A 21,824-nucleotide genomic window follows, 5' to 3' on the forward strand; every position below is an offset into this window, starting at 1 on the left:
TGAAATTTGGCCCTCTCAATTCCCTCTTAGATTTTCATCAATATACCTCCTTTCAAAAATTTTCCTAGGTTGCCATCAACGTTTCCTTATGAGAGCCATAAACATTTTATTTATTAATTTGTCTCTGATAACCAAAGCATTCCATGGATAGAGAAGGACTTCCTGGCCTTCCTAGTTTCCTGATGGTCCCAGAGGCTTTGGAGTACTTTTTTTTTTTTTTTTTTTTTTTTTGAGATGGAGTTTCACTCTTGTGGCCCAGGCTGGAGTGCAATGGTACGATCTCAGCTCACTGCAACCTCCGCCTCATGGGTTCAAATGATTCTCCTGCCTCAGACTCCTGAGTAGCTGGGATTACAGGTGCCCACCACCACATCCAGCTAAGTTTTGCATTTTTAGTAGAGCTGGGGTTTCACTATGTTGGCCAGGCTGGTCTCAAACTCCTGACCTTAGGTGACCCACCTGCCACGGCCTCCCAAAGTGCTGGGATTACAGGTTGAGCCACCGCACCAGGCCTGGAGTCCTTTAAGAATGATCACCACCACTGGCAAAGGGGGCCACTCACCAGAAGTCAGGTTTCTTTCTTCTGACTACCCTCGCTTGCTATTTTCTTTTTTTTATTCCCATCTTTATCAATCACACAAGCAATATTATGTACTTTGCTACCTCTCACGGATACAACATGACTTTGATAATCACTTTTTAAAAAGGTACTAATGCTCATTGTACAATATTCAAGACGAGCACACGGTGCAGAGTGAGCATCCTGGTTCTCATTTCTTACTGTAATGAGAACACTTCTGGTATTTTACCAACAAGTTCTTTATTAGGAGTGCATATGAAACTTGATGAACTACATTAATGAATTTCTTAAAGAATCCCTCTTTCATTCCCATAGTTAATTAAATTCACATGTTTACTGTGTGCTCACTGTGCTCAATTCTACTTAAAGAATGTATACTGTAAATAATAGACACGCTCTATGTCCTCATGTAGCTAACCTGGCCAGGAAGAGGGGCTCATAACAGCATATAAACATATAAGTAGAATATGTAAGTGTAAATTGTTGTAAGTGTTACAAAGAAGAATCAGTTTTATTAAGACCACTTGGGCCAGGTGCGGTGGCTCATGCCTGCAATCCTAGCACTTTGGCAAGGTGAGGCAGGAGGATCTCTTGAGCCTAGGAGTTTGAGACCAGCCTGGGCAACGTGGGGATACCCTGTCTCTCCAAAACAAAAATAATAAAAAATAAAGAAATTAGTCAGGCGTGATGCCATGTGTCTGTAGTCTCAGCTACTCAGGCGGCTGAGGTAGGAGGATCACTTGAGCCTGGGAGTTTGAAGCCTCAATGAGCTATGATTGTGCCACTACACTCCAGCCTGGGTGACAGAGCAAGGCTCTGTCTCAAAACAAAACAAGGACCACTTTGTCACTGAGTATGATTTGCTCTGTGTTTATTTGCTAATTTTTTTTTTATTTTTGTATCAATATTTAGCAGTGATATCAGTTCATAATGTTTTTTGTTTGTCCTATTTTTTTCCCAGTTTGGGAGGTGAGTCTTATCTGATTATGTTTTTTTTAAAGTAAAAGCTTTCTTCTTATGTCCTCAAATAGTTGCAACAACATCAGAATAATCTATTCCTTAAGGATTTGAAGATATTACCTTTGGAACTCTCTAGGCCTGGTTCTCTTTTAGGATATAGCTTTTTAACAACTCCTTTATTTCCTCCGTAGTTATTTTCATTAAAAAATAAGCAATTTATTCAAATTTATATATAGGCATATCTATCGTTTCTATTTTGGAGTATTTGTGGTTTTTCTTTTTTTCTGATGGAGGATCTATTTTACTGTCTTTTTTTTTTTTTTTTTTTTTTTTTTTTTTTGAGATGGAGTCTAGCTCTGTCACCCAGGCTGAAGTGCAGTGGCGCGATCTCGGCTCACTGCAAGCTCTGCCTCCCGGGTTCACGCCATTCTCCTGCCTCAGCCTCCCCATTAGCTGGGACTACAGGCACCTGCCACCACGCCCAGCTAATTTTTTGTATTTTTTAGTAGAGATGGGGTTTCACTGTGTTAGCCAGGATAGGATGGTCTTGATCTCCTGACCTCGTGATCCGCCCACATCGGCCTCCCAGAGTGCTGGGATTAAGGCATGAGCCACCGTGCCCGGCCTATTTTATTGTCTTTTAAGAACACATTGTTGTGTTTAGTTATAAATCCATTACTTTTCTCTTTTCTATTTCATTAATTTTTGCCTTTTTAATTAATTTTAATTAATTATTTCTGCTTTCCTTAGTTTTATTTCAGTATTTTTTCTAATTTCTTGAGTGCTTAATTGACTTACATTTAAAGCAATCAATTTCTCTGAGTACAGCATTAGTCAGAAACTCTAGGTTTAATATTAAGTGTTTTAATAATAATTTAAAAATATGCTGCAATTAAATCTTGGTTTCTACTTTGCACAGCTGCAGTTTAAGGGTAGTGTTAACATTTCCAGGTGGTAGGGTTTTACTGGTTTCTATTTTTGTTATTATTTTTCTGTTTTTATTTCACCGTGATCTGAGGATGTGGTCTGTACTCTTTCAACTTCCTGAAATTTATCAAGGATTTCTTCATGGCCAATTATATGATCAACTTTTGTAAATGTTACACAGGCACTTGAAAGAAAGTTTATTCTCTGTTTTCAGGCTTTAGAGTTCAATATTAGAGGTACCAGTTCATGATTAATTATTCAGATCCTCTGTCTTTATATGGTTTTCTGTCTAATTATCTTCCATGAGCTGAGAGAAGTCTCCTAAACCCCTTATATTTCTGTTAATGTAGTTTTGCATTTTCTGCAGATTTTCTATTGCATGTTGGATATGATATTTTTGTGGATTGTGCTCTTTTTGTCAGGATAAATTATCCCTTTTGTCTCATTTAATATCTTCTGCCTTAATTTTCATTTAGTAATATCATGACCTGCTTTGTTTTACTTTCAACCTCATTTATTTTGTTTTAGATGAAAATTTATGCATGTAGCCAAAACACTTGGCAACCTGCAAGGGCCAATCAGAAAGGGTGCTGGCCCTGGCACTGCTGGAAGAGGGTCCTGGAGGGCTCCTGTCTTAGTACTTATGACAGGGCTGGATTTGAGAGGAGGAGATCTTAGGGGAAGGAAGCATGGTGGCTGCTATTTTAATAACCCTTACAGCTGTACTAGTGCAAATTGGCTGAATCCAACTTCAGAATCATTTTCAAAATCAATCTGGAAGTTTCCCTGACATCCAATTTGAGAATGTTTCTTTTTTCTTTTTTTTTTTACTAGGTAAACGTATTCCATTTACATTTATTATCATAACTGCTACGCATTATCTTAATTCTGTTATCTTACATTCCTATTTAAAGTTGGCTTCATTTTCATTATTTTCTTATATAAGGTACATTTTGTTTCTTAGTTGTCTGCTTTTGTTTTCCCTATTTGGTAATTTGGAAAGAAACAAATATAAAGTTCTCTTTCTGTTCTCTTGATCTACAGCATACCTGAATATAGCACAGAGTACATTTGTTTCTCTAAGTAACTATCAAAAACACAAATTTACTAGTACAAAGGAGAGAATTAGTTGATGAGATGGGAACATGAAAACCCAGCAGCTCATTAACATGGAGGCTACATGCTGCCCCAGGGGTAGGAGTACGGCCTTCCAAGTCATGGCAAACAGCACGTGATGCGTGGGCCATCTGACTGGCAAAGAGGAAATGAAGGAAGATGTACAAATACATTTTTATAAAGGGAATTTCCTAAATGATTAGTGAGATCTCCTAGTGTTGGTATATATGAGTGAGAGTGTGTGTGTGTAGGGGTGGGGGAAAGAGAGAGAGAGAAAGAGAGAAAGGGGCAGGGACAGAGAGACAGAAAGAGACAGAAAAGGAGAAGGGAGTGAAGATACATTAAAAAGTACATAGTGGGCTTATCTAAGCACTACTTTCATCTCTAACAAGGTGCCTCTGGAAAAACAAAGTAAATAGGTTGGTAAACAATGAATGCAAGAAATGTGGTATTTAAGAAAATCATACTGCTTACATCTACATTTCCTATTAGTCATATTACAAAGTTTTTAAAGAAAATATTAATAGTATAGGTCTTGCTAACCAATTCCTGACACAAGAGTTTCAATTGGGATCATTAATTTGTTTCTCTTTTAAGATTTTCAATTACTTATTAACAAAATATCTTCAAATTGTCAGGGAGCAAATAAAGTTATCAAGAAGCGAAAAATCCTTAAATGTATTTTTAAAAGAATTAAATATCTAACCAATTGCAGTAATGGACAGGCAATGTATAATTTTTATAATTTAGACTCAGTTTCTTCCTGTAGATCAGAGCTGAAAAATATAAACAATGAGAAAGGAGTAGAATGCTTAAGTATTTTCCTTCAAACCTCATTTATGACTCAGCACAGCTCAATTAAAGAGTAAGAAAACAAAATATGCCTTTACCTAGAAGTGCCACCAGGATTAGCAGAATCACCATGTGCTTCATTCCTTTTCTTGTGTAGAAATATAGGAGAATGCAGAAAATTAATATTTCTAAAATCTAGAAATGAAAAAGATGAAAAAGAGTAAGTTACTCTACACAAAATCTTCAAAATGTCACACTTCTCATTTTGATTTTTGCAGCAGTTCTCATATGAGAGTTGAGGGTGACTGAGGTTCTTAAGGACGACACAGGAGAGCAGCATAAGCACCTTGGCCATCCAGACCCGGAGCTCGAACACCCCTCTCCGCCAGTGATGACCAATCTAGATCTCCAGTCCTAACCTCCCTGGGAGTTCAGCCTCATTTCCCCAAGTATCTATGGGACATTTCCATATGCATGTTTAATAGACATGCCACAGTAATGTGGGTAACACTTCCCACTTGATTCTCTACCTTCCCAGCTTGTTCCTTCAGGGCCTTTGCCCTCCAGTTAGTAGCATTCCCACACTCCCTGTTGCACAAACCCCAAACCCCTCCCTTTCCCTCACTCCCTGCCTTCCTCTCTAGACAGCTGCATTTGCTTCTAACTCATCTCTGATTTTACTCTTGCCTCTCTATAATCCAGCCATTCCACAGCCAGAGGAATCATTTAAAAACACAATTTGGATAATGAAATATTTTATTCATAGAGAACATATATGATACACATCAAAGGGATTTAGATAATATGACAGACACTCACAGATTCTCTACCCAAACTAACAAACAGAACCTACTGACACCTCTGAAGTTGCTCATGTGCCCCTCTCCAGCTGCACTCCCCTCCTCCTTCAACCTCCCCAGGAATCACTACGCTGAAAATTTGTGTTTATTATTCACTTTCTTTATAGTTTATCACATTTCTATGTGTCCCTAAATGGTACCCAGTTTATTTTTGCACATTTGGACTTTATACAAGTGGACTCACACTTGCTTTCACTTGTTTGCTTTTTTTCGCCATGTATTATATTTGTGACATTCTTCCAGGATGATGCATGTAGTAAAAATATAAACTAGACCCATTCATTACTTTGCTGAAACCTCCTGTGGTTTCCTACCACATTTAGAATAATATCCAAACTCCCTTCTGGATCACAAAGTTTTAGGCAACTCCCTGGACCTCACTTTGTACCACTCACTCCTGGATGGTCCACTCTGTGCCAGCCTCATGGCAATTTTTAAAAATTCTTTTTTTTTTCCTAGTTCTTTGCAATCTTCAGATTGCTCCTGCCTGTAGGCCTTTGCACTAACTGTTCACTCTGCCTGGAATGCTCTTTCACTGATCTTTGCACAATGGCTCCTCCAAGTCACTCAGCTCACAGGTCAAATGCCACCTCTCTGAGAGTTCTTCTCTGACTCTTCTGATCTAACGGAGCCACTCATTATCCTGTCACACCCCCAGCTTCAGGTCGCTGTGGAGCATTTTGCCATCATCATTTCTTGTTCATATGTTTATGTGTTTCTTGTCTGTCTTCCCTACTGGAATGCCAGCCCTAGAACAGGAATCTTACCCACTCTTTTTGCCACTCAATATCTGGTGCCTGGCACACAGTTGGTCACTCAGTGAGAATTGATGGAATTAATGAGTAAATCACACCTCAAATTTATTATGAATAAGTCGACAAAAAAGACTTAATGTCTGAAAAAGTGACTGTTCAATAAATATTAATTGACTAAAAGTCTAAAATGTTCCTGTCCTTAAGAAATTTAGTGTAATTTTGAGTTCTCAGTTTTACTTTTGTTTTAACTTTTTTTTTTTTTTTTGGAGATGGAGTCTCACTCTGTTGCCCAGACTAGAGTGTAATGGCTCGATCTCGGATCACTTAAACCTCTGCCTCTTGGGTTCAAGTGATTCTCTTGCCTCAGCCTCCCAAGTAGCTGGGATTATGGGTGCCTGCCACCACACCCGGCTAATTTTTGTATTTTTAGTAGAGACAGGGTTTTGCCATGTTGGCCAGGTTGGTCTTGAACTCCTGACCTCAAGTGATCCACCTGCCTCGGCTTCCCAAAGTGCTGGGATTATAGGCATGAGACACTGCGCCCAGCCCAGGCTATTATTTTTGACGAGATGGTATTCTTGGGCTGAATTCGTAAGTATGAATGTTTACTCTTCTAACAGCAGACAGTACCATCACTAATTTTTTTTCTCTTTTTTTTTAACCACAGGAGTTAGGGACTTCACTATTTATAGGAATGCATTCTACCTACAATGCCTTCTCTAAATCAACTTAAATTTGTTTCCATTCAAGGATTTGCTTGTGGGTTTGTTTTTTTCTCTAATCCTTTGTGGGCATGGGAAATAGCAGGCCCTTATCTTCCTCATTAAAAAACCTTTTCATCTAATATGGAAGATGAAATCATCCTTTTTCTTTGTCTTTTCTTCTCCTGGTAAATTAAACCAATTATTTTAACTGTTTCTTACGGGACTTATTTGCCAGACCTTTAATTTAATTGAGTAGTGCTACAAAAGCTATTAAACTTGTATCTCTTTGCCTTCCCTAAAATGGCCATCAAAACATTGGATGTCCTAATTTCTGTGCATTTCGCCAATTGTTAACAGAAATATCCCTCTGGGCCTGGTCTCCCCTCCACCACAGGCTTCCATTTCTCACATGAGACAATTATAGACAGTTCACAGCAGCGTTTGGGCCTCTGTATTTGTTGTGGGAGAAAAGAAAGCTCTTCCTGCGTTAACACACAGAGCCTGTTAGGTAAATCGATTATCATGCTGATTATTAATTTTTGCAGGTATTTGTTATCAGTTCTAGAAACCATGTATGACTTTTTTCATGTGTGGGCAAATTCCATCTCTGTGGCTTCAGATAAATAAAACATGAGTTCCCATTATTCACAGAATAACTATAGTTGCCCTGGTTCTGCCTTGTGGCAAGAAGTCACACAGCTCCTAGGAGTAAAATATTAAAGCAGTATGAATTAATGCTGATTTTTTTCTAGCAACATTTTTTTTTCTCCCTGAAAACATCAATATTAAAGAAGCTGTGATTTCTGCAGGTTGCGGTGCCCCAGGAAGAGGCTGCATTATTGATTGCAATCTCACAGGTTAGAAAAAGTAACAGCACTTACTGAGTCCCCCTCACCCGTGCGCTGTTCTCAGAGCTTCCTGTTACGAATTCATTGAATCCTCAAAATCACTTAGGAGGTAGGTGCTATCATCGGTTTACAGGTGAGAAAACTGAGGCTCAGAGGGGCAAAATGATGCAGCTCTGATAGGCAGCATGATGGCCCCATAGGAGTCCCTGGTCTAATCTCCAGAAGCTGTGAAGATGTTACTTTACATAGCAAAGGGGTTTTGTATTAGGTTGGTGGGTTGGTGCAATTCTTCCTTCCTTTATTTTCTGTACTAGATCAGAGGAAAAGTTCCTGGGACTTGTACCTGTGAGGTTTCCATTTAATGTAAGCCTTGAAGGAAAAGCAGACAATTTTCAATTTTTCCCACTGAAAATAACTACTTTCAATGGGAAAAACCTCAATTACTTTTGCACCAACCTAATACAAAGAGCACTGGCAGCTGAAGGGGTGTGTGGCAAAAGAGACAGACAAAATTTTAGCACTGGATGCCCCACTGCCAGTACCAATATCTGAGCCCGATTTGACCTCATCTTGCCTCACCAAGTTCTCAAACGCATAGCCTATGGCCATAGCATATGGCTTCTCTGTCCAAAAGAAATGAGCTCTGCAAAGTTTCTCTCTAAGGCCATATTTAGACAAAGATCTGATCCTTGGTGGTCAGTTTATTAATTCTGCAGAGAGGCATTGAGTGAGGTGTATTGGCATGTGCACCCCAGAAGTGAACAAACTGGTTTTGAGTTTTGGCTTTATCACTTAGTACTTATGTGACCTTAAACAAGTTCCTGGGCCTTCCCCAGCCTCAACTTCCCCATCCGTTAAACGCAGAGGATAACAGTGTCCCATGTATAGGGCCAGTGTGCAGGTAAAGAGCAGAATATAATCTGAGCTAGACGTAGGGCTCAGCCACTCAGAGAGTGGCTGCTGCTACCAAAGAGGTGGACTCTTGTGTGGATGCACAAGTGCTATTTGCATTCAGACAATAAAGCAAATAACATCATGCCATAGATATTGATGTCCTATAAAAACATACAGTTTTCTCCCTTAGGTTTCTAATACTCGATGGTGGATTTTGTCACAGTTTTGCCAGAAAGGCTGGCTTAATAATCAGGTTTAGGGTACAGGATGACACCAAATGACAGGCTTGGCCCCAGCATCTGCTGATTTAATTTTTTTGTCTGAGAGAAAATGAGCAATGTGCAGATTATTTTGTGAAGGATTTTATCTTCACAAAAGAGGTTTCCATTTGAATAGTCTTTTGGAAAATCTGGGTGAGCAAAATAGCCATGACCAAGCCTGCCAAAGAACATGAAGTAATTGAGAATTAGGGCTGCATTTTCTAACGTGGTTTTTGCAGAACACGTTTGCTCATAGGTATTACTCAACAAAAGGTCCTTCCAAGAAAAGGGCCTCATGGTCAAAGTAGCCTGGGGCATGTAGGACGAACAAAATCAAACCTTTCTCATTCTTACAGGACTTCTGGCTTTTAACATTGCTAACAGAGATGATGAATTTCTCAGACAGGCCATGTTATGCAGAATTTTCCTCACCTAGTTTGACCTTGAAAATCCCACTCCTCTGTGTTTTGGCAAGGATCGGGATTGTCCGTCTGCGGCAGACAGGCTGGGAAAGGCTGTTTTAGTGAGTGAGTGGAGGGCACTTTATTCTTCTCTGGCTGGTATGCACTGGGCTTCTCAAATCTTCCCTCCTTTCTTTTCTGTACCAGATCAGAGGAAAAGCTACTGAACCTTGTCCCTGTGAGGCTTCCATTTAATGTAAGCCTTGAAGGAAAAACAGACATCTGTCTGGGGCACGCAAACACGCAAAACAAGGGGTTGATGTGAGCCAGTGGGTGCCGCAATATTATAATTCCTTTTGTGAGAAATATAAAAGGTATTCAGGCTTATAAATATTTTAGAAGTTATTTGATCAGTCCCGAAAGCCAATTCAGGTGCTCTTATTTATACTTGGTATAATACATAGAGTTAGATGAATGATATGTCAAAGAATAGTCTTAATTACTGTAATTATTATCTTTGCAGTCAGGGCTTGCAGAAAAGCATAGAATTTGCCATATCTGAGGATTAAATATTACTTAGGTGTTTAACAGATTCAAACCAAATTTCAGCTCACAATCTTAGTATAAAATGCATCACTTCTAGAGTCTTTAGAGATGCAATTATATAATGGATTAAATTACAAATGAATATAATATAGATCTATTCCCCTTAGGGTCTAATGCCAACAGTGTTATTCAAAAGTAATTTTATTAAAGGTTTATGTTATGCTATGTTATAAATACCTGAAATTATTTACATTTTTCTCTGTGGATTTACTTTCAAATATACTTTCTTTATCTTAATATGATTTTTCATATATAGATGGGTTTCTCCCAGAACTGTAAAATTCCTGCTACGGGAATTCCTGTCTCTAAACTTGGTGTCTAATCACCACTTAATGGATGAGTGAATAAATGGATGAATAAATTTATTTTAAGAGTTGATTTTGGAAAAATGGCAAACTGCAACTCATCTCAGTACTTTTTGTGGAAATATACAGTTTAATAAAAAGTAGTTTGGATCTCTTCAAATGTTTTCTCTGGTGTTAAAACAATACAAGATATAGCATCATTAAACAATGCTGTTTATTCCAGGAAATAAATCTTGATGCATCTTTAATATACAAAGGATTTAACTCATGCCATTAATTTTCTGGTTTCAGGCTATGTGACCCTTTTCTTAACTAGATGAAGAATTATTTTGCCTGCAGGCAAAGAGTAATAATTTGTTGGTAGGTAAAGAGTAATAATTTGGTAGGCAAAGAGTAATAATTTTTTGGTAGGCAAAGAGTAATAATAATAATAATTTGGTAGGCAAAGAGTAATAATTTGTTGGTAGGGCTTCAAGTCTGGACTATCATGAAATTTTCTGTAAAGTATAAAAGACAGAAGTAAATCACAGAGATCTAGTGCTTATCATTGACTGACAAAAGCTGTAATAATTAAAGAACTGAGTGCGGCATAGAAGTAGGAAGATAAATGGGGCAGAGGGGTTGACACAAAGTATGACAGACCCGAGGAAGGCGATCTGAGTTGGGAAGCCCAATCTTAAAGGCTGAAAGAAGGCAGGGGTGAGGGAAGAGCTAGGAAGTGACAGCACTAGGGTAGAAATAAGGCCTATGAAAATAGATTTTGGGGCCATAACAGATGAGGATCAGGGATTTAAATAGGCAGGGCACTGTGACTGATGGCCTGATTGATTCATTGATCAACCAGTACAAGTTCATGTCCTGAAGAAGTGCAGGGTCTTCTGAAATAAGACAGGCAGGTAAATAGATAAAGAGGTCCAATCTGAGCCATGCCCATGAGGGTAAGTTTTCAGAGGTCATAAGGAGATGGGGCTGTGGGTCAAAGGAGGTAGGGGAGGCAGACAGGTACAACAGCGCTGCCTTATATGGCCAGAGGGGGCTCACTGGTCAGATTTGTTTATTAGGAGGAGCTTGTACCAGTGTTGATGAACAACAGGGGAGGCAGCCTTGTTAAGAGCCTGCTGACACAGTTCAAACAAGAGATGGTGGAAGCCTGAGTTAATGCAACAGGAATGGGAATGTGAAAAAGGGGTCAAGTTCGAGAGACTTTACATTTCCAAAAGGATCAGGGGTAGGAGTGAGGAATGAGGGTGGAGGAGAAGTCATGTGTAGTTTAGGTTTCCAGTATGGGAGGCTGACATGGAAGAGAAGAGAGAGTCTGGGAGAGAAGATAGTTTGTTTTTTGATACGTTACAATTGAGGAGACGATGGGACGCCCAGGCAGGGATGAGTAATATGTGGACAGATGACAATATAGATCTGGAGCCCAGGAGGTGCCTGGGAAGGAGAGGTAGGTCTGGATTAAGAAGTCTTTAAAAAGGGTGCTGGTGGGTGGGCAATGGGATTCTTTTAGAAGACCTTGGAAGAGTGTGCAGCATCAATAGAAGTGAGGCAGAGGAAGAGGAGGTGCTCAAGAGTCTGGCATGGATTAGTTAGAGAGGAAGAAGAGAAACAGGGAAAACATTTGGAGGAAGCAAGGAGGAGAGAGGTTCTAGAAGATCATGGGCCAGGGAGTAAATGCTGCATAAGGTTCGAGGAGAATCAGGATCAAAAAAAGCAATTCCTTTGGCAATTCATGGAGAGGGATTTACTTCTCCAGACTTCTCCTACACCCTAATTCGTCACTCCTAGTCCCCTTCCCGTTGGGAATGTAAAGCCTCTAGAACTTGGTCCTTTTCTATATTCCCATTCCCATTGCATTAATTCAGGCTTCCATCATCTCTTGCTTGGACTGTGTCAGCAGCCTCTTAACAAGGCTGCCTCTCCTTTCTGTTAATCATCAACACTGTGGCTACAAGCTCCTCCTAATAAACAAATCTGACCAGTGAGCCCCTCCAGCCACATAATGCAGTGCTATTATATCTGTCTGCTGTTCCCTCTACTGGCAAAATCCCCTACCTCCTTTGACCCACAGACCCATCCACAGATTGGAATGAGTGAAGAGTCAGTGGGAGCTGAGGAAGTGGACAGGGCCAGCAAGAGTAGACTATTTGAAGACATTCTTGGTAGTAAATGGCAGGAGTGAAATTGGGCAGTTTATTAAAAGGGTGTGTAGTGTATGAGAAGTTTTTTAAAGTAGAGAAACCTAAGTATCTTTGTAGGGCAAGAGAAAGGAGTAGAAAAGGAAATGAAAGTGAAAAGATCTGTAGATATTTGTGTTCTAGTGGTCAGAATACATATCAGAAATGGTAGGATATGTAGAATTCTTGTCATACACACTAGGAACTGCTTCAGTCATGTACTTAGAGCAAATTTAATCAGTAGACACATCCCTGTAAATGCCAATGTCACACTTTTCAATACTAGGCATATAAAGTAGGATCGTACTATTTTACCTGTTTTAATGGCAGAAGGTTAGACCAGTTAGCGTTTGAGGTCACTTCTAATCCTAATAGTGTATAATTCTGTGTGCTTGGATTCTTTTTTTGTTTCTTTATCTTGAGACAGGGTCTCACTCTGTCACCCAGGCTGGAGTGCACAGCTGCAATCATGGCTCACTGCACCCTTGACCTCCGGGGCTCAAGATCCTCTCATCTCAACTCCCAGTAGCTGGGACTGCAGGTGCATACCACCATGCCTGGCTAATTTTTAAAATTATTTGTAGAGATGAGGTCTTGCCATGTTGCCAGACTGGTCTCAAACTCCTGGGCTCAAGCAATTCTCCCACCTTGGCTTCTCGAACTGTTGGGTTACAGACGTACGCCACCATGCCCAGCCTGATTCTTTTTATTGTTTTCACAACTATTTTACCAAACCGGTTCTTGGTTAAATGCTCAGCTAGACTGTCCCAGCTTTCTTCTTATTACCTACCCTTCCTAGAATATTATTATTCCCCAATCTGTACCAACTTCTGTGACAAGTTGCATATCAACCCTTTTGATCATATTCTCTTTATACCTACAGATACAGCCACTGCATCAAGCGAGATAACCCAGTTAACACCTTCATATTTCTCTACCAGCTCATTTCATTCTTTTTATTTTTTTGAGACAAAGTTTCGCTCTTGTCGCCCAGGCTGCAGTGCAGTGGCACCATCTTGGCTCATTGCAACCTCCACCTCCCAGGTTCAAGCGATTCTCCTGCCTCAGCCTCCCAAGTAGCTCGGTTTACAGGTGTGTACTACCACTCCCACTAATTTTTGTATTTTTAGTAGAGATGGGGTTTCACCATGTTGGCCAGGCTGGTTTCGAACTCCTGACCTCAAGTGATCTGCCCACCTTGGCCTCCAAAAGTGCTGGGATTAAAGGCGTGAGCCACTGTGCCCAGCCTCATTTGATTCTTTTACACATCTGTTGGCATTGTAGTACTGTTGTGTGCTCCTCTCAGATAATCTGTGGCATTGATCTCAACAAGGACTTTAAAAAAATTAATAAATCACTTTAATCTTTTTCACTGGAAAAATTAAAGATATAAAATTTAAAGTATAATAAAAGAGAAATATACAAGTTTAAATATTTTGTATTGGTTGACAGTACTAATGGGAATATAAATGAATATGGAAATTCTGGAGGGCAGTTTGTCTACATCTATCAAGTTTTTTAAAAAAATTATTATACTTTATGTTCTGGGATACATGTGCCAAATGTGCAGTTTTGTTACATGGGTATACACATGCCATGGTGATTTGCTGTACCCATCAACCCATCACCTACATTACATATTTCTCCTAATGCTATCCCTCATGCTCATCATCACTGGCCATTAGAGAAATGCAAATCAAAACCACAATGAGATACCATCTCACGCCAGTTAGAATGGTGATCATCAAAAAGTCAGGAAACAATAGATGCTGGAGAGGATGTGGAAAAATAGGAACACTGTTGGTGGGAGTGTAAATTAGTTCAACCATTGTGGAAGACAGTGTGGCAATTCTTCAAGGATCTAGAACTAGAAATACCTTTTGACCAAGCAATCCCATTACTGGGTATTTATCCAAAGGATTATAAATCATGCTACTATAAAGACACATGCACACGTATGTTTATTGCGGCACTATTCACAATAGCAAAGACTTGGAACCAACCCAAATATCCATCAATGATAGACTGGATTAAGAAAATGTGGCACATATACACCATGGAATACTATGCAGCCATAAAAAACAAGGACTTTTTTGAAGAGAACCCCTATTTTGAATAAAGTTCAGTAAAGCAAAATGTGTCCTCAAGTATTGTCCCTTCAACTTGGAAGGGAATGTTTTGTTTTACTCTGAGTTAACCTAAAACATGTTGCTTTGGAACTTGCTGGATTAATTGATGTGGAAATTGTTCCAGGAAAGGATACCTGGGAAACTAAGGGTGCTTCTATGGCTGACTTAGTATTTCAAATACTTTGGTGTCAGTCAAATACATTTAGATTTTAATAAGATGTTAGTGCTGGTAAGGAAAAGGTTATGTTCTCTAATATCTGCATGTACTGGTGGTCTGGATAATACAGATTTGGGGATAGTAAAATATTTAGAATTCTTACCACATAGATCAGGAACTGCCATCCGACCAAGTAATACTGCACTGTTCTTGCTGAGATTGCCTGAGTTATATTTGGAGCAAAGTTCACCAGTAAATATGTTCCTGCAAATGCCAGTGTCATACCTTTAAATAAAATTGAAAAGAAAAACCAAATTGAAACCAACCTAAAGCTTTTTGTTGACGCAGACAATGCCTAGAGACTGAGCATTACTTGTAAAAGTGCCAGTCGCCCCTCCCTATTATACTCCGTTTCATCAAACCATCCCTGGATAGCATCCACATTCACCTGAAGGCTTTCCCTTTACAGGGGAATAGAGCTGGGGGATGGATGGGGTAGGACATAACCTCCAATTTTTCTCTGTTGTTCTGGACAACTCCCGGTCTCTTCAGGGAAGCTTTTCCCAGTGATCAGGAAGATCAGTATATGTGCTATGAAGATGTGAAAACACATCCTAAGCTGACCGTTTCCTCATGGGCCAGTAAGTGCATGATGGATCTAGACATGTCTAGATCTGTCTAGATCTAGATGGCACAGTCCAGAGGACAGGGAAACCCATCACGTGATGATCTGCTCTACACTCACTCATCCCTGGAGACTTCAACACACTCAGGTGATTTAATAATTTGAAACTCTGGTAATGAGTATCTTTAATCACTGCCATTTATTGGATTCGTTTTAGCAGCAATAACAAAGGTGAACGCTGGCTTTGCTATGGGAGTTTAATTAATCCAGTCTAGAATATAGAATTCCAAGGTTAGCTTAATAAAATAAAATAAAATAGAAACCACGTCATAAACCTATGTAAGGAGTATGTTACTGCCATCGGTTTAGCATTACTTAAAATGACAGAAGAGGGGTTAGGGGGTGAGGCCACCAAAGAAGGGGTGAAGGGAGGACTTGCCTTTCCAAATAATGTTGAAAAGTGCTTATTTATATATAATTAGCAGCCTGAAAAAAACCCTGATATAAGTAGTGTATTTTAGATAGCACACTTGAAAACATACTTCAACTTCTTTCATCTCTGAGGTCAGTGCTATTGTGGATATAATTTATAACCAACATTGACTCCAACCTGAAACAATTTGGTTTGTCTACAAAGTCTCACAATTTGAAGGCACCAATTTCCTGTTCCTCTTATGCAAATGACTTAGGTTTTGAACTCTAGTTCTTGGAAACAAATAGCATTTGATTTTTCGCAAAACCTAGACAACAGCAAATCAGGGTATTGTAGAAGCTACAAGGAAGTTTCCTCTAATGTAACGATTTATTCTGTAATACTTTGTGAAGACAGTTTATATGCAATCTTTAAAGCTATTTTGAATGAGAACTTTAGAAACAAAAACCAATATACATTATTAAACACTGTAATAAAAGCAAATGATAAAACCATATGTAAGAACTTGGGAGAAAATTATTTGTCAGTCATATCTTTTCTTTGGAAAAAAATTACATAATTGTTCAAAAGTAGGTCCCTAGGAGGAAGAGATTTAAAAAAACTGTTTTCTAAACTTGGTATGATAAAGTAGCGTAAATCCATTTAATATACTTTAAAATGTCTCAGATACTTGTGTTTCTTTTGTGAAATCCAAATTTCTAGTTATATCAATTTCCTCCATCAGATACTTCTTTATCTCTACTAATAGTATCTAGTTTCTATTAACTTTCTTGTATTTAAATTTAGTTTCAAGTAGGCAACACATGTATATGGCAAAATTCCAACAATACACAAGGTGGACTGGTGAAAAGTTAAATCGCATACACCCTGATGGTTCACTAGTTTTCCTCCTCAAAGTCACTACCACCACTAGTTCTTGGGGTTTTCTTTTCAGAGATGTTTTATGCATGTGCATATAAAAAAGTGTGCATGAGTTTTTTTTTCATAAATAATTGCATATTATATAAGCTTTTCTGTATCTTGCTTTTTTTTTCTACTTAGAACATTTTGGAGGATACTTCACATCAGTATATGCAGGGTGGTGTCATTCTCTTTAAGTCTACTGGTATTCTATCTCACGGAGGTAGTATTGTTTACTGAATAACTTTCCAATATTGTCCCTGTTTCACATCCCGACATATCCCTCCCTACTTCACATCCATATCTGATGGGATTCTGAATTCCTTGTCTGCGTTATCTTGAATTTATTTGAATTTCCTCAAAACAGCTATTTGAATTCTCTGTCTGAAAGATTACATAACCCTGCCTCTCCAGGATTGGTCCCTAGTGCCTTATTTAGTTTGTTTGGTGAGGTCATGTTTTCCTGAATGGTCTTGATGCTTGTGAATGTTTGTCAGTGTCCGGGCATTGAGGAGTTAGATATTTATTGTAGTCTTTGCAGTCAGGGCTTGTCTGTACCCTCCTTCTTTGGAAGACTTTTTGGGTATTTTAATGAACTTGGGTGTTGTGATCTAAGTTTTTGGTCACTGTGGCCATATCTACATTAGGGGGCACTCCAAGCCCAGTAATGTTGTAGTTCTTGAATATTTGTAGAGGTACCATATTGGTGGTCTTGGATAAGATCTGGATGAATTATGTGGATTAACAGGAGAAGACTCTTGTTCTCTTCTCTTACTTTCTCCCAAACAATCTCTCTCTCTCTGTATGTATGTGTGTGTGTGTATGTGTGTGTGTGTGTGTGTGTGTGTGTCCTGAACTGCCTCGAGCTGGGGGCGAGGGGTGGAATGACATAAGCACCCCTGTGGCCACTCCCACTGGGACTGCACTAGGTCAGACCTGAAGCCAGCACAGCATTGGATCTTGCTCAAGGCCTGCTCTATCCACTGCCTGGCTACCACCTATGTTTCCTCAAGGCCCTAGGGCTCTACAATCAGCAGGTGGCAAAGCCAGCCAGGCTTGTATCCTTCCCTTCAGGGTGACAAGTTCCGCTAGGCCCCGGGTGGGCCTGGAGATGCTGTCCAGGAGCCAGGCCTGGAGTCAGAAACCTTAGAAATTTACCTGGTGTTCTATTCTACTGCAGCTAGGTCGGCACCAAAACCACAAGACAAAGTCCTTTCTACTTGTCCCTCCCCTTTCCCCAGGCAGAGGAGTCTTTCCTCTGTCCACCACCCTCAGGTACTGCCAGGGTACTGCCAATAGTCACATAAGGCCCAAAGACTCTTCAGTCAGCTTATGGTGAATGCTGCCAGGCCTGGCACTACCCTTCAGGGAAGTGGGCTCTCCTGTGGTTCAGGGTAGGTCTAGAAATGTCATCCAAGAGCCAAGACCTGGAATCAGGGACCCCAAGAGCCCTCTTGGCACCCTACTCCGCTGTGGCCAAGCTGGTACTTAAGCTACAGGACAAAATACTTTTTATTTGTTCATCTCCTTTTCTTAAGCAGAAGGAGTCCTTCCCCACAGCCACCACAGCTGTGAATATGCTCGGCCACACCTGAAACTAATACATCTCTGAGTCTCACCCAAGGCTCATGGTGAGTACTGTCTGGCTGCCACTGCTGATTATTCAGGGCCCAAATACTCTAGTCAGCAGATGATGAATCCTGCCAGGACTAGGTCCTTCCCTTCAAGGCAGTGGCTTCTTTTCTGGCCCAGGGTGTGTCAAGAAATGTCATCCAGGAGCTAGGGCCTGGAATGGGGACCTCAGGACTCTGCCTGATGCCCTATCCTGCTGTGGCTGAGCTGGTGTCCAAGTTGCAAGACAAAGTCCTCTTTATTCTCTCTCCTCTCCTCAAGTGCAAGAAAGGAGGCTCTCCCAGAGCTATGAGCTGTGCTGCCTGGGGCTGGGGGGGGGCGGGGGAGTGGCGTCTGCACTCCCTTGGCTTCCCAGCTGTTGTCTCACTGGATCATATGCCCCTCAAGTCCACTGGTTCTAATCCTAGCACAGCACCAGGACTTGCCTAGGAGTTGCAGTTCTTGTGGCCATGCAGCCTTTCAAGTTTATTTAGCACCCCAGAGAAATTTTAGCCTGCGGTGCAAGGCTTGCCAAAACTCAAGTTCACACCTCTGGGGTGGTTGATTCCTCTCTGGATAGAGCTGGTCTAAATGCTCCCTCTGTGGCCATCAGCTGAGCTCTAGTCAGTGTTGGCAGCATTGAGTTCCAGCGCAAAGTCCCATAATCACTGTGCTCTTCTTCTCCAAGTGCACAGACTCTCTGTGCCACTTGGCCACTGCTGGCGGATGTGGGAGAGGTGGTGTTGGTGATTCAAGACTGTCCTTCCTACCCTCTTCAGAGCCTCTTTCAGCAATATGAAGTTAACACCAGGTACTGTGATTGCTCACCCGAGTTTTGGTTCTTATGAAGGTGCTTTTTTGTGTTTAGATAGTTGTAAAATGTGGTGTTCCTACAGGCAGGACGATTGGCAGAGGCTTCTATTCAGCCATCTTGCTCCACCTCCTTTGTCTGGACATGTAAGATCCAAAAGGAAGCAGGGTATCACCAACATGTTCCTCACCCAGGGAAATGTTACATTTTAGGTCAAGACTTGGATCCCAGGAGTCTAATCCAAGCTGAAACTGCCCTCATAAAATTCACATTTCACTGCTACTTGCTACCTGGAAGAGCTTAGGCAAGTTATTTACTCCATTGTGACTCAGTTTCCTCATCTCTAGGTACAAATTAAGTCATCATACTTGCAAAATCCCAGGAATTTGGCTCTGCAAGAGGCCAGTCTAGGGAACTGAATATGCTTCAAAGCCCACTGAGAGGCCTGATGTGACAGCGGATCCTGGATAGATCCATCTCAGGATGCTGACTGCCTGCCATGAGCCAATGGCCATCTGAGTTAAGCTTAAAAATTAGTCCAAAATTGTATCTCTAATATTATAGCCTTGGGAAGATCAGGGACCATCACTGGGGCTGTCTCTAAGGAGATAACCCAATTTGATAATGGAAGGAGTGAGCAGGAAGGAATTGGCTGGTGTTTTCTGAATGCCTAGCAAAGACTTCTCGCTGTTGGTTTTCAAAGAAAACAGAAAGAAGGACATGGCATAACTAACAGACATAACAAAGAAGAAGGAAAAAATAGCAGTCTTATGTTTGCTACCCACAGCTAGCCTCAAGAAACTGGTGCATAGAGTCCCAAGATCTGGATATTGGAGGGGACATAAAACAGCAGCCAGACAGCTGTGGGTAAGCTGCAGGTAAGAGGCAATGTCTAGATGCTAGATGCTACACACAATACAGGCATGGGATGCCATCCTCTGTCCTCATGCCCAAACTTGCAGCAAATACATTTTTCTCATCATATACAACTCAAGTCACTTCGAAGTCTATAATGGTCTGTTGGGAATCTTAGATTTAGCTTGATAACATACACAAATATTTAAAAAAATAACCTCTCCCTATAAACTTGATATTTGTGCAAAACAGGTAAACAAGCAAATCCCTGCCTTTTATAATAGATACACTAGTTATACTGGGAGGGCATATGCCAAGGGAATGTAATCTTTTTTGTTTTAAATAGAGACACAGTCTCACTCTGTTGCCCATGCTGGAGTACAGTGATGCAATCATAGCTCACGGCAGCCTCGAATTTCTGGGCTCAAGTGATCCTTTCATCTTGGCCTCCTGAGTAGCTGGAACTACAGGCATGTGCCACCATGACTGGCTACTTTTTAAATTTTAAGTTTTGTAGAGATAGGGTCTGGCCATTTTGCCCAGGCTGGTCTCGAACTCCTGGTCTCAAGTGATCCTCCCACCTTGGCCTCCTAAAGTGCTGGAATTGCATGTGTGAGCCACTATGCCCAGCCAGTAATAATTTTTTTTAGGTGTTGTTCTTAAAATTATTGAGTTCATAGATGTGTATGGCTGACATGAGAGTTATGGTATAATCAGCATCATGCTAAAATGTGATGATAATGATAACTATAATAGTAATAACTAATACTTGTAAGCACAGTTCTAAATGCTTTATACATAACTAATTTAATCCTTCCAACAAATCTGTGAAAATGATTTACCCTTGTGTTATTATACTGTTACAACTTTTACTATACATAGGTTGTATAGTATATGACATATAATATGAATAGTATATAATGTATACTCTTAAACTGTTACCATCTACATTTGACAAATGAGGAAATTGAGCCACAGAAGAAATAGTTATTTTGCCTGGGATTTTCCAGCTAAGAAGAGGAGAGCTGGGATTGGAACCTAGGTAGTCTATTTTCTTAACTATTATACTCCACTGCCTCTTATTTGCCTTAAGAATCAAGGCCACTGAATGGACAGCTCAGGGCTGTCATTTACATTGAAGCCTGTATGAGTGGCACCCCTAGGAGCTGTACAGAGCACAACCTGAGGCCGTATGCAGCATCCTCACTGGGGATAAAAGAAATTGATTGTTCCCGGCAAAGGTCCCTGGGGTCCTTGACTGGTCTCAGGTAATATTTCTGGCCCTAAATTTCCTTTAGAAGAGTATTCGGCGCGGTGGCTCAAGCCTGTAATCCCAGCACTTTGGGAGGCCGAGACGGGCGGATCACGAGGTCAGGAGATCAAGACTATCCTGGCTAACATGGTGAAACCCCGTCTCTACTAAAAAAATACAAAAAAAACTAGCCGGGCGAGGTGGCGGGCGCCTGTAGTCCCAGCTACTCCGGAGGCTCAGGCAGGAGAATGGCGTAAACTTGGGAGGCGGAGCTTGCAGTGAGCTGAGATCCGGCCACTGCACTCCAGCCCGGGTGACAGAGCGAGACTCCGTCTCAAAACAAAAACAAAAAAAAAAAAAAAAAAAAAAAAAAAGAAGAGAAGAGTATTCCCAAACTGGTATTCCCTGGAACCAGTTTCGTAAGACAGATGCTCCACCAAAAAAGGTCCCAAGGCAAATGTATTTGAGAAGAGGTGAATTAAACAAACTTAAATCATTCTTTTACTGGAAAACCTCTCCGATCCTAATGTATTAGCATTCACTGTAAATCTCCCAGAGGAGGATGTGGTTGTCATATTTTCTAAACATATTTGACCATTTATATTGCACTGAAATAGTGTTTTGGGGGAATATTTTATATTTTGGGAAATACTTGACATTTAACTGGATCCAGCTGTGAGCATGCCTTTGTTTCAGGAGGCTACTAGTGTTCTGTTGCAAAATTCCTCTATAGATACCTGTGCACCAAGAATGTGGTTGGAGGAAAACACCCCAGAATCAGGCTCCTTCTGAAGGTTCTGTTCACAGGCACCTCTAACCTGTGGAGTCCCTCACCTGTGCAAGTCTTGGAATCTAAGATCTACTTG

General features: G+C 40.5%; 1 protein-coding gene across 2 annotated transcripts in view; it reads right to left on the reverse strand.

The window, feature by feature from the left end:
* The window catches only part of NIPAL2 (NIPA like domain containing 2), a 100,994-nt gene that overhangs the window by 18,783 nt on the left and 60,387 nt on the right, over positions 1-21,824 (reverse strand). For both annotated transcript variants that reach the window (XM_010385620.2, XM_030937756.1), the window contains exons 5-6: positions 14,635-14,756; positions 4,474-4,570 (exon numbers count right to left, since the gene is read on the reverse strand). In XM_010385620.2, the coding sequence (XP_010383922.1) occupies positions 4,474-4,570; positions 14,635-14,756 (219 nt within the window). The remainder of the gene's footprint in view (positions 1-4,473; positions 4,571-14,634; positions 14,757-21,824) is intronic.

The sequence above is a fragment of the Rhinopithecus roxellana genome, chromosome 9, assembly GCF_007565055.1.
Source record: "Rhinopithecus roxellana isolate Shanxi Qingling chromosome 9, ASM756505v1, whole genome shotgun sequence".
Taxonomy (NCBI): Eukaryota; Metazoa; Chordata; class Mammalia; order Primates; family Cercopithecidae; genus Rhinopithecus; species Rhinopithecus roxellana.